At 46.5% G+C, this 12,596-nt stretch overlaps 1 protein-coding gene and 1 non-coding gene across 3 annotated transcripts; one reads left to right on the top strand and one right to left on the bottom strand.

The window, feature by feature from the left end:
• Positions 1 to 3,650: 3,650 nt before the first annotated feature.
• Positions 3,651 to 3,723, bottom strand: TRNAR-ACG (transfer RNA arginine (anticodon ACG)). Its single transcript has one exon. It is a non-coding gene; the product is annotated as a tRNA-Arg (tRNA).
• A 135-nt stretch (positions 3,724 to 3,858) lies between these two features.
• PRMT5 (protein arginine methyltransferase 5) lies at positions 3,859 to 11,771 on the top strand. 2 transcript variants are annotated; one of them, XM_027110780.1, is made up of 17 exons: positions 3,859 to 4,203; positions 4,860 to 4,978; positions 5,295 to 5,380; positions 5,547 to 5,681; positions 6,060 to 6,172; positions 6,319 to 6,368; positions 6,587 to 6,750; positions 7,474 to 7,635; positions 7,811 to 7,888; positions 7,984 to 8,042; positions 8,129 to 8,251; positions 8,338 to 8,513; positions 9,047 to 9,156; positions 9,606 to 9,699; positions 9,888 to 10,004; positions 10,337 to 10,401; positions 11,206 to 11,771. In XM_027110780.1, the coding sequence occupies exons 1-17, from the start codon at positions 4,094 to 4,096 to the stop codon at positions 11,356 to 11,358; spliced, it is 1,914 nt and encodes a 637-aa protein (XP_026966581.1). In that variant the 5' UTR covers positions 3,859 to 4,093; the 3' UTR covers positions 11,359 to 11,771. The 2 variants fall into 2 exon arrangements, with proteins under 2 accessions (XP_026966581.1, XP_026966582.1); XM_027110781.1 differs by lacking the exon at positions 3,859 to 4,203 and adding an exon at positions 4,231 to 4,289 and having other exon boundaries at positions 11,206 to 11,756.
• Positions 11,772 to 12,596: the final 825 nt, after the last annotated feature.

Raw genomic sequence — 12,596 nt, 5'->3', positions numbered from 1 at the left:
AATACCTAACTTTGTGTTAATTCCTGAGATAAACCCTAATTGGTGCTGGTATATTATTATGTTAATATACTATTGACTTTTATTGTTAATCTTAAATATTTTAGGAGTTTTACATTTATATTCCTAAGTGAGACAGGTCTATAGGTTTGCTTTATTTTTTTTCTGTGGAGGGGGCGGGTCCTATTTCTGACAGATTTTGATATTAGGTATATTCTGGCTTCATAAACGAATTGGGTAGTTTTCCATCTTTTTCTATGTTCCAGTACAGTTTCTACTTTCTATTCATTTTGACAGATAAATACTGTATAATAGAGATGACAAGGAAGAGAATGCAAATTGGCACAGATTATTTTGCCTCAGTAACTCTGCCACTTTTGTAGCTGGAGGAAAGCCTTGGTTGTGAAGAAGCAATTTGGAGCAGTAGGAGGGTCAAATGGGCCATTATTTTGGTGTTGAAGAGTGCAGCTGGCTGGGCAGGCACAGAGGTGAGTGAAGGTGGGCCTGGGGAGGGAAGCGAGGGCTGAAGAAGGAGGGGAGCCCAAGAGAAGGTGAAAGGAGGGTTTATAATGCACTGGCAGTGTTTAAACAAGGACATAAAAACAGAAGCAGGTAGAAGAACTGGGCCTGAAGGTGAGGAATGCTAGAGGGCAACAGGAGGTTTATCTGGGAGAGGGTACTTCTTCCCTTCCAAAAACGTTTCCAGTGCTCTAGCCTGTTTGTCACTGGCTCCTGTTGGAGAAAGTAACATTATTTCTCACCTGCCACCTCCCTGTCTTCATCCCAGCAAAGGCCTACATCCTATAGTATAACAGTGACTGACATGCTTCTGAGCACAAAAGTTCAGCAAGGAGAGCAGAGCAGAGGGAAGGAGAGCATAAGATGGACCTCACCAACTCTGACTTTATGCCTAGGGCCAAGTCCTTTAAAAGGTTCTCTATTTCTTTTTCAGTCTGTTCCTTCTGCTTCTCTGTAACTCATATAGACAGACCCACAGACCATGCTGTTCTTTAAGGCAAAGCAAAGTGCTGTAGGACAGGCAGAGAGCAATTTGGTGTGGAATTCCCGGGAACTGTTCAGCATTATGCTTGCCACATAGCGGAGGCCATTTTGAATGAAAAAACAAAGACATCCCAGATGAATGAAATTCAGCCCATCTAAATTTACTTTAAGGCCAGTCAGAAACTCTAGGCTCTTTTTATGCAAATCCTTTTGAAAATTATTTTAACTGATGGCAAAACTGACATTACTGTTTCATAGATTTCCTCTCTCCCTTTCACCCATGGAGGGGTTAGTTAACAGAGCAGCCTCCAGCTTGACATCAGGAGGAAGATTCCAGGAGCACAGATGGTCCACAGCCCAGATAATTAGCTTCTGAAGACAAAACAACATCTAATAAGTCTTCTGTGAATGTAGAGTTTGGTTGGGCACAGCTGGGGCAGAGAACAAGCAGGCCTCCCCAACAACTCTTTTTCTTCTTAAAATGTCAGCAGAGCACTCACCCACTTCCTGTCAACTCCCTACTCATAAGCCCTGCAGGGAAGAATTCAAGTAAATATTGTAGACACTCCAGCCTAAAGGAGGGGAAGTATAACTCCCTACTCCTTAAGCGTGGAATGCACAAGTGACTTCCTTCCAAAGAGTACAGGATAGCAGGGGTGGGGGGAGGAGTGTAATTTTACAGTGGAGAAACCTGATAAACACTAGTTCTACCAGATGATAAACATCAACAGTCATAAATTATATTGATGGTATGTAATCTTGATATGATGTGATGAAAATGGCACTTTACCTCTGTGATCTTCCTCCCCCAAACCCATAATCCCAGTCTAATTATGAGAAAACCATCAGAAAAATTCCAATAGAGAGGTGTCCTTCAGTATACCTGACCAGTACTCCTCAAAATTTTCAAGGTCATCAAAAACAAGGAACATCTGACAAACTGTCACAGCCAAGAGGAGTCTAAGCAGACATGACAACTATATGTAATATGGTATCCTCGATGGGATGGTGGAACAGAAAGAAGACATTAGGTGAAACCTAAGAAAATCTGAATAAACTATGTACTTTAGTTAATAATAATAATGTATCAATTCTGGTCCATGAATAGTAATAAATGTACCATACTAATGTTAACATGTTAATAATAGAGAAAGCTGTAGGTAGGCATGAGAGAACTGGCTGTGTTGTACTACCTGCTGAAGTTTTCTGTAAATCTAAAACTGTTTTAAGAAATAAAGTCTAGGGGCTTCCCTGGTGGCGCAGTGGTTAAGAATCCGCCTGCCCTGGTCCGGGAAGATCCCACATGCCTTGGAGCAACTAAGCCCGTGTGCCACAACTGCTGAGCCTGTGCTCTAGAGCCCGCAAGCCACAACTGCTGGAGCCCGCGAGCCACAACTACTGAAGCCCGTGCACCTAGAGCCCGTGCTCCGCAACGAGAAGCCACTGCAATGAGAAGCCCACGCACCGCAACGAAGAGTAGCCCCCGCTCGCCGCAACTACAGAAAGCCTGCGTGCAGCAACGAAGACCCAACGCAGCCAAAAAATAAATAAATAAATGTATTTAAAAAAAGAAAGTCTAGTAATAAGAAGAAGATGGGACAAAATCATCTCCAACTCTCTTAGGCTTCATAGGCATTTTCTTCTTTAGCTTTCTAATCTTCATCCTTTTGGGGCACTTACATTGCCCGGGCTCCTTATAGCTTATCCTATCCACCCGTTCCGTATTTCTCAGAACTCTGATCCCCCACGGGCTACGGTGATCTCATTCAGTCTCATGGCTTCGGTCACTACCTTTCTAACGGCGATTTCCAAATCTTGTCTGGTTCAGGTCACTGTTCATCCAACTCTCTATTACACAGCGCCCCCTAGACGTCCAATTCAGCATTTTCAAACCCAAACCCTGATTCTCCCTAAACCAGCTTCTACAGAGGCCAGAACCCTGGGTTATCACCCACAGACTTCCCTTTATCACGCTCCCTGTCAGTCGGTCCCTAAATTCTGTCAACGCCTCCTGCCTCGGGACTTTTGTATTGTGTTCTGTTTCCAACCCTGCTGCCAGGCCCTCAGCACTTCTGGCATCCCTACCTTCAGGTATTCCCTTTCTACGTCTTTCTTTGCCTTCCTTTCCTTCTTTTCCACCCCTGGAGCAGGCATTCACAAAGGAAAATGTAGAGGTTCTCTCAGGCCTCCGCCAGGCAGTTCATTACTCCTCTCTCCTCACTATATTTCCTCACCATGGGTTCCTTTTCTCTATCCTCAGTGTGTGTGTGTGTGTGTGTGTGTGTGTGTGTGTGTGTGTGTGTTTAGGTGTTTGTTTACTTTTTTTGTGTTTGAGATATAGAATCACAAAGACTTAGTGGCTGAATTGCCACAATCTATTTAAAAATATATTAAGGCCCACACAAAGACCCCAGCCATCAACCCGGTTTTCTCAGGATTCGGATGGACCTAAGTAGTGACACAAGAATCACCTTTGAATTCGGTAAGGGGAAAAGCTGACATAAAATGGCTGCAAAACGCAATAAAATTAAGACCTCAAAATGAGGGCGAGAGATAATGAGGAAATATTTAAAAAGAAATAAGGGGAGACTTTCAAAATACTGCTTATGACCATATTGCATGGGATGCAATAAAGGAAACACCTGTCCCTTCGAGCCAGCCAGGAGTCGAACCTGGAATCTTCTGATCCGTAGTCAGACGCGTTATCCATTGCGCCACTGGCCCTGAGACAATTCCGGAGTTCTCAATGATGATACTTCAAGCTTATATTGCAGGGTTTTTTACTGCAGGGTTTCATGGGACGTGTAGTCTCTTATCGGAATTCTACGAGTACACGGAGCATTATGGGAGATTGAAGTTCGTCAAGAACCAGACCCTGAGATTGGTGACTCTTCCGGAGCCAAGCCGTACGTCACTGTGCAGCCCGCGGATTGGCGGGAAGAGCCACTCCCCACCCCTCCTCCTCCAGCTCCGGAGCCGTGGAAGACGCTTTGGTTGTTAGGGAGACTCGTCCCGCCTTTTGGGGGCTTTTTTTCGGCTTTGTGATTGGCTGCTAGTGTCAGGGAATCTCGGCGTGGACAGCGCGAGGGAAAAGATGGCGGCGATGGCGGTCGGCGGTGCCAGTGGAAGTCGCGTGTCCAGCGGGAGGGACCTAAATTGCGTCCCCGAAATAGCTGACACACTGGGGGCTGTGGCCAAGCAGGGGTGAGGGCCTGGACCTCTGCGTGCGGAATGCGGGGTCCGAACTCGGGGACAGAGAGGCGCAGACCAGTCATTCCCGAGAGGCAGGGGTGAGGGTGTCGGAGTGGATACGACGAGGGCGGGGGAAACCATTAGTCCTTGGAGGGGAGAAGTCTCGGGCCCTGGAGCGTGAGAGAGAGGAAAAAAAACTTGTTGGGGGCGTGGGGTCACTGAACCCCAAAGTCAGGGGAGTTATCAGGTGAACTCACACAGGGGGCGTACAGACTTCCAGGGCCATGGCGAGCGAGATTATCGTCTGAGAGTGTAAGAGGGGGCTAGGGAGAGGAGAGAAAAGCCTTGAGGGGGGAAACTTGTGCAGTACTGGTGCAGATCTGGATGTGACAGTCTTGGAAAACCAGTGACAGCAGAATAGAAAGTCCACGTGGTGTGGATTTTCATCGTTTCTCTTTACTCATTTTTTCCATGGCTGTGTTCCGGGGAGAAATTGAGGCACAGTGCAGCGGAAGTGATATGCCCCAAGGTGGGCTGAATTCAGCAGTCCAGTCGGGTGACTGACGGCAGCTGAAAGGGTTGTGCAGAATCTAGATAGCCTAGTCCAATTGCTTGGATGTCTGGGCTGCTGTCTTTACATGACGATTCTGGGTCTGTCGCGGTTGTAGGTTTGATTTCCTCTGCATGCCTGTGTTCCACCCGCGTTTCAAGAGGGAGTTCACTCAGGAACCTGCTAAGAATCGGCCGGGCCCCCAGACACGATCAGACCTACTGCTGTCAGGAAGGGGTAGGGACCATCCCACATACCCCTTAATTATTAGAGGCAATAACAACTTATGCTTTATCAGTGCCTTCCTTCTCTTCCTTTCTTGACTTGGATATATTGGTTCCCCCCGGGATATAGATAACTCTTATTCTCTCCTTGCTTACCTGCTAAAAGCCTTAGTTCCCTATTCTGCGTCAGGCTCTCCTGTCCTGTATCTGTGATAGAAAAAGTCTGTCTCTCATCTCTAACTCTCTAGTCCCTGTTAAGAACTAGAAATTGAATGAGTAAAGTTCTGAACCTCATTCAGTCTTTGTCTTTCTTGGGTGGGGGAGTGCAGACTGGAATACACTAATTGTGGGAAAGCTTTCTCCATGGATTCGTCCAGACTCAAAAGTGGAAAAGATCCGCAGGAACTCCGAGGCGGTAAGACTGACCTCTTCAATGAATTTTTTTAAAGATCAGGTCTGTAAACAAGCTGGATGGGGAGAGTAGTATTTTCCCCCTCCATAATTTAGTAAATCTAATATAATGCAGTTAAAGCTATTTGAATTGCTTGCTCTTAACTTTTTTCTCTTGATCTCCATTCCAGGCTATGTTACAGGAGCTGAATTTTGGGGCATATTTGGGTCTTCCAGCTTTCCTGCTGCCCCTAAATCAGGAAGATAACACAAACTTGGCGAGAGTTTTGACCAACCACATCCACACTGGCCACCACTCCTCCATGGTATGGCTGAGGGCCTCCTTTCCTGCTGCATATTATGGTAGTCAGGCTGTGCTAAGTATCTTCTTGTTCCTAGCCATTCAGTAAAAGGTGGATTTGGCAGAATTGAAATGTCAGTACTGCCTACCCACAACTAAAAGTGGTAAGCAGAGAGTTATAAAATATATAGAATATTCAGATAGAAGACAAGGCAGATACTTACTTAAGGATATGCACAAGATACATGTACACATACATATAATCACAAATTGGGAAAAGCATGTAAAGGGAGTAATTTGAAATCTGGATCAAGATCTTTTTAGTTGAAGGAAGCTTTCTGCACCCAATGAGTTCAAAACAGTTCTAAATAGGGTACAGAACCTATTTATTGTTCATGTGCAGTTCTGGATGCGGGTGCCATTGGTGGCACCAGAGGACCTGAGAGATGATATAATTGAGAATGCGCCAACTTCACACACAGAGGAGTACAGTGGAGAGGAGAAGACATGGATGTGGTATGTCTCCTTTTGCTGCTGTACCAGGGCGAAGGCTAGGGTGGAGGGAAGTACAGAGTGGAACCTGTAGGAACGTCTCCTTGAGGTATGGTGATTGGTGGGCCATATGTATCTGACTGTATTTTTCTGTATTTGACTCTGGACAGGTGGCACAACTTCCGGACCTTGTGTGATTATAGCAAGAGGATTGCGGTGGGTAAGTCCACAAATATCCTGGGATACGTTATCATTCTCTGACCTTCTGTGACCAAAAATCAGGGGTTTCATGTACACTTGTCTGCTGGGCAGTTTTGCTACTTTCTCTGTGCCTTAGGTCTGCCTTGCTCTTAAGGAGTAGACAGATCTTGCACAAAAGAGCAAGGAAAGGCTTCTGACCTATCAGTGATTTACAGGTCTTTCTTTTCCCTTGTGTAGCTCTCGAAATTGGTGCTGACCTCCCATCTAATCATGTCATTGATCGTTGGCTTGGGGAGCCCATCAAAGCAGCCATTCTCCCCACCAGCATTTTCCTGACCAATAAGAAGGGATTTCCTGTTCTTTCTAAGATGCACCAGAGGCTGATCTTCCGACTCCTCAAGGTGTGTAGTAGAAGGGTTCTAAAGGTGCTGCAGCTAATCCTCTTGCCTTATTCACATATGTATGATGGGGTGTTCTTTGTTTTATTTTGTTTTTTCCCTCTGTGGGGTTCTTTGCCCCTCTAGTTTCTGGAGAGCAATTTCGGCAAAGTTGGTCTTGGATGCAAAAATGCAAATAGCAGTAGAGGGCCCAGAAACATTTCAAAAGGAACCAGATCTCATGAAAACTTTGCAGAAAGTTTCATTTAAGAAGTTATAGCAAAAGGGCTTCCCTGGTGGTGCAGTGGTTAAGAATCCGCCTGCCAGTGCAGGGCACATGGGTTCGATCCCTGGTCCTGGAAGATGCTGCGGAGCAACTAAGCCCGTGCACAACAACTACTGAGCCTGTGCTCTGCAACAAGAGAAGCCACTGCAAGGAAAAGCCTGTGCACTGCAACGAGGAGTAGCCCCGGCTCCCTGCAGCTAGAGAAAGCCCGCACGCAGCAACAAAGACCCAACACAGCCAAAAATAAATAAATTAAATAAAATTAAAAAAAGAAGTTATAGCAACAATCCATGGGCCTCTTGAGCCAGGATGATGATTATGTGGCATAGGAGGGCTCTTGATGCTTTTGTTGGTATTTGGTGATCTGGGCCTTATTTTATGCTAGAGCTCTTTGGCCATAAACCATAATAATATCCTCTTGGTACAAGGACTGTGTCTGATGGTCTGACTTATTCTCACAGTTGGAGGTGCAGTTCATCATCACAGGCACCAACCACCACTCAGAGAAAGAGTTCTGCTCCTACCTCCAGTACTTGGAATACTTGAGCCAGAATCGACCTCCACCCAATGCCTACGAACTCTTTGCCAAGGGCTATGAAGACTACCTGCAATCCCCACTCCAGGTGGGTCTGGAGTACACTGAGAGGAGGGAGGTGGGGGGAGGAAATGTCTCTTGAGAGCAGGTGCCCTAAAATCCTATCAAAGCTCAGGAGGCAGTGGGAAGGTTTTGGTATTCTGGTGCATTGTCCTTGCCAGAAACTGGCTAACTTACTTTGCCTTTTTCCTCTCATTCATCAGCCACTGATGGATAATCTGGAATCTCAGACATACGAAGTGTTTGAAAAGGACCCTATCAAATACTCTCAATACCAGCAGGTACAGTGTGGGTCCCAGATGGGGTCAAGCACAGGGCCAGGATGACCTGGGTGAGGATGGCATTATAGCCATGAGGTCTTCCCTCGTTCCCCCAGGCCATCTATAAATGTCTGTTAGACCGAGTGCCAGAGGAAGAGAAGGACACCAATGTCCAGTGAGTGCTCTCCCCATGATTCCAGAGATTTGCATGCCTGCCTCTCTACATGCAGAGTCAGCTTGACTCTTCTCTCTCTTTCTTAGAGTGCTGATGGTGCTGGGAGCAGGCCGGGGGCCCCTGGTGAATGCTTCCCTGAGGGCAGCCAAGCAGGCTGACCGGCGGATAAAGCTGTACGCTGTGGAGAAGAACCCAAATGCTGTGGTGACGTGAGTAGCAACCTTTTTTGCTGGGAAGTTTGTCCCCAGTGTCAGTTTTTCTTATCTTATCCTCACTTGTATCATCTCTGTTTTAGGCTGGAGAACTGGCAGTTTGAAGAATGGGGAAGCCAGGTGACAGTAGTCTCATCGGACATGCGGGAGTGGGTGGCTCCAGAGAAAGCGGATATCATTGTCAGTGAGCTTCTGGGGTCCTTCGCTGATAATGAGCTGTCACCGGAATGCCTGGATGGAGCCCAGCACTTCCTAAAAGGTGCCTCCAGGCTGGGGTGTACTGAGTAAGGGGATTGGATTATCAACTGGGAAGGCTGGACGGGACTGGGGAGGGGTGGGTGTGGCAGCAGCCTAGAGGAGGTTACAAAGTTTAGGGAAGGCAGGGCAGACTTGGGTCAGTGCCCTTAGCAAATGAAGCAATTTCTCTGAACCTCGGTATTCACATCTGTAAAATGAGGGGAGTGGACCAGAGCAGAGACTCTTAATCGGAGATCTGTAGACTTCCTAAGCTGACATATGTACTTTGGGCTTAGCTTTCATTAGGATCTTAAAGGAAAGAAAGTTAAGAACCACTAGATTAAAATACGTTGGGTTCCTTCCAGTTTTACTCTTGTGTGACTCTAAATTAACCTAGAAGTAGAATCCCTCAGGGCAGGAGTTAGGAGCAGGTTGGCCTAGGAATGTGATAGCATGGAGCTGCCTGGGTCTATTTTGATATGGGAGGTCTGGGCTTTCAGTACAGACGCACCATTTCCATCCCTTGGGAAGTAATGTGACTCTCCCGCTCTGCAGATGATGGCGTGAGCATCCCTGGGGAGTACACCTCCTTTCTAGCTCCCATCTCCTCCTCCAAGCTGTACAATGAGGTCCGAGCCTGTCGGGAAAAGGACCGCGACCCTGAGGTAAAGAGATACTCTCTTCTGGAGGACTCTTCTCTTTAGTCCTTTTCTTTTTCTCTGTCAGCATAAGTGTTTTCTTCCACTGGAGAAGATGAAGAGGTGAAGGAGTTGGGGATGTGGGAAAGCAATTGAAGTGAAACTATGTTTTTATCTTTTTCTTTTTTTTTTTTTTTTAATATTTATTTATTTGGCTGCGTCGGGTCTTAGTTGTGGCACATGGTATCTTCGTTGCCGCGTGCTGGGATCTTCAGTTGCAGCATGTGGGATCTAGTTCCCTGACCAGGGATGGAACCCGGGCCCCCTGCATTGGGAGCGCAGTCTTAGGCACTGGACCATCAGGGAAGTCCCTGTGTTTTTATCTTTGTCTGTGTCCCTAAAGCTTGAGCTGCATTCCCTGGGGAATTAGGTAGCTCTTGCCTGTCTTCTCCAGATCTTGTTCTCTCTCGGGATAGGCCCAGTTTGAAATGCCTTATGTGGTACGACTGCACAATTTCCACCAGCTGTCTGCGCCCCAGCCCTGTTTTACCTTCAGCCATCCCAACAGAGGTGGGTTCCTGCATGGCTGTCCTCTGACTGGTTGCGTGAGAGCTCACCCTCCTGGTTTCTTCCCTTGCTGTCCTGAGTCTGCTCTATCTGGTCTCTATCAGGGCTTCCTTTCCTGGTTCCTGCTCATGCTTTACCAAGTTGTCTAGGGTTTCTGGCCACTCATCACCCACACCGCTCTTCCCTGACAGATCCTATGATTGACAACAACCGCTACTGCACCTTGGAGTTTCCCGTGGAGGTGAACACAGTGCTGCATGGCTTTGCAGGCTACTTTGAGACTGTGCTTTATCAGGACATCACTCTGAGTAAGTGTCTCGGGCAGTAGATGGGAAGTATAAGAGTATGCTACCTGGGCAGTGTATGTACATGTTTCGGGTAGCGTATGTACATGTTTCATTTAGAGTCACAGGGAACCCAGGAATCAGTGAATGGGGATCTTTGATTACTTGCTTCTGTGTTCACAGAAGAGATTCTCCTCAATCTAGGCAAAAAGCAGAGTCATGGAGACCTCAATTTTTTTTTAATTTTTAATTAAAAAAATTTTTTTTGGATTATAGTTGATTTACAATGTTGTGTTTCAGTGTACAGCAAAGTGAATCAGTTATACTCAGTTTTTTAAATTACTTTGTCCACTTAGGTATCCGTCCAGAGACTCACTCTCCTGGGATGTTTTCATGGTTTCCCATCCTCTTCCCCATTAAGGTAGGAATCACCTTTAAGGCTCCTTGGGTTAAAGAGTAACTATTGTCATTGGTGTTCTGCCCCTTCCCTTCTCCCAGGATGATGCTTGTCTGTGACCCATGTTCTACTGCTCTCACGTGCTCTTGGATCCTGTTGTAGATGTTGGGATATCTGCAGGGGCCTTCTGCCTGGCTTCCCACGCCTACTCTGGCTATTCTTCTGTCCATTCTCTACCTGGAGCAAGAGTCATCTTTTAAAAACATGAATCTGATTCTATCTCTCTCCTTTTAAAACCCTTCGATGTTTTTCCACTGCCCTACAATAAGGTCTTAAATCTTTGTTAGACTTGGTGTGATCTAGTTTTTGCCTGCCTTTTCAGCCACTGTCCTTTGATTACATTGCTTCAGTCCTATGGACCTTCTTTTGGTTCCTCTAATGCCCCATGTTCTTTCCTGCCTCGCGGTTTCACACCTTTGTCCTCTGCCTGTAAAGTTCTTGGCTCATTTCTTGATTCAGCTGACTTATCTTCCAAGTCTCATTAAACATTCTTGTTGTCAGATAATTTTCCCTGACCTTGTAGACTAGGTTAGTGTTAACTTTCATAGGTGTTTTCATAGCACCCTATCCCTGTTCACAGTGTTCATCCCACTTTTAATTATTTGTTCAGTGTCTGTTCATTTCTGATCATTTGTTCCGATAGACTTCAAATAAACCTCATGAGGGTTGGAACGTCATTTGATCATTTTATCTCCACACCTAGCTTAGTACATTGCCACATAAAATTCATTAGCTCCACCCTGAACCTCCATGTCTTTCTTCTTACAGCAGCCCATTACCGTGCGTGAAGGCCAGACCATCTGTGTGCGTTTCTGGCGATGCAGCAATTCCAAGAAGGTGTGGTATGAGTGGGCTGTGACAGCACCAGTCTGTTCTGCTATTCACAACCCCACAGGCCGCTCTTACACCATTGGCCTCTAGCCCTGCCTGCAGGTGTCTAGAACCTTGGAAGCAGCTTCAGGTTCTGCTCCTGTAGCACAGAAGGTGCAGTACACCATGGGCTCTGATTTGCCTTGCCCATCAGAGAGGAGCATTTCAGTCCACTTTCCTGCCTTACATCAAGATGGGCAAAGGATGAGAATTGCAGGGCTCACGCCACCAATCTGTGAAGACTTCAGGCCAGGGCATGAGGAATTCATGTTGAATCTGTGGCTACTCCAACAGGCACTGAGCCTCAAGTGCTCCCTGGGATAGCCCTGAGAACATGTGGATTGAACAACTTTTCAGCCCTTTTCTCTGCCCATCTCTGTTCCTATTTTGATGATTTTGTGTAAGGAGGAAATACAAATAAAGTGAGGTTATGGCCTTTCCTGCTCCAACTCTGCTGCCCCCTGCCTCTGCTTCTCCACCCATTACTTACACATATTCAGATCGATGCTCTTATCCAAGACTTGAAGGGGCCTAGCTTTATTTCCTATTTAAGAAGCTTAGTGGTGACTCTTGGACTCCCAATTATAGGCTTTCTGACCAGCTACAGAGAGGTCTTGTCCATTAGGACCTGTGATTAGGCTCTTGTCTGGGGGAGGAGGCATAGAGTTTGTTGCCATGGAGAAAGATAGGGTAGTGAGTGAAGCCAGCTTCCCTTCCACCTTCCTGAGCTGCTGTACTGCCAGCTCCTCTGTTACCTCTTGGGAGAGAAACTGGAAGTCATCCAGGCTTCACCAGCAAGAAGCCACTTTTTTTATTTGAATAAAATCATAGGATTAGAGTTTGAAGTCCTAAGAGATAATCTAGTCCTATTCTACATTTTACAGAAGAGGAATTTGAATTGGTACAATGATATAAAGTTAGTATTCAAATCAGGACTCAACACGGTTCCTGTGACTCCATGGCCCTCTCCATGTTATAACCAGCTATCTTTCTGGCAGCTGTATTAGGCAGCTGAAGGCTCTGGGGGTTCTGGAAGACGTTGCAACGTGAGGGTGGACTTCTCTTTCTGGCTAGAGGGCTGAGTACTGCTGCACCCAGAGTCACCTGAGAAACTGCCTCAAGTTTACCCTTGCGGTGGGGGGTGTGTGGGGCACTGATTTGAACTGAAGGTATATGAGCTGTAGGACCAGGCAGAATGCGGAAGAAGACAAATCTGTGACAGTCACATGAGATCCAGGCGCCGAGGAAACGAGGCAGCGGTTGGGAGGGTTGTATGACACAATGGGGAT

The sequence above is a fragment of the Aethalodelphis obliquidens genome, unplaced genomic scaffold (genome assembly GCF_003676395.1).
Source record: "Aethalodelphis obliquidens isolate GAN/ISIS:26980383/991018 unplaced genomic scaffold, ASM367639v1 scaffold10, whole genome shotgun sequence".
In the NCBI taxonomy this organism is placed as follows: Eukaryota; Metazoa; Chordata; class Mammalia; order Artiodactyla; family Delphinidae; genus Aethalodelphis; species Aethalodelphis obliquidens.
Note: the sequence above shows the minus strand (reverse complement) of the source record. Positions and strands in the feature narration are given on the sequence as shown.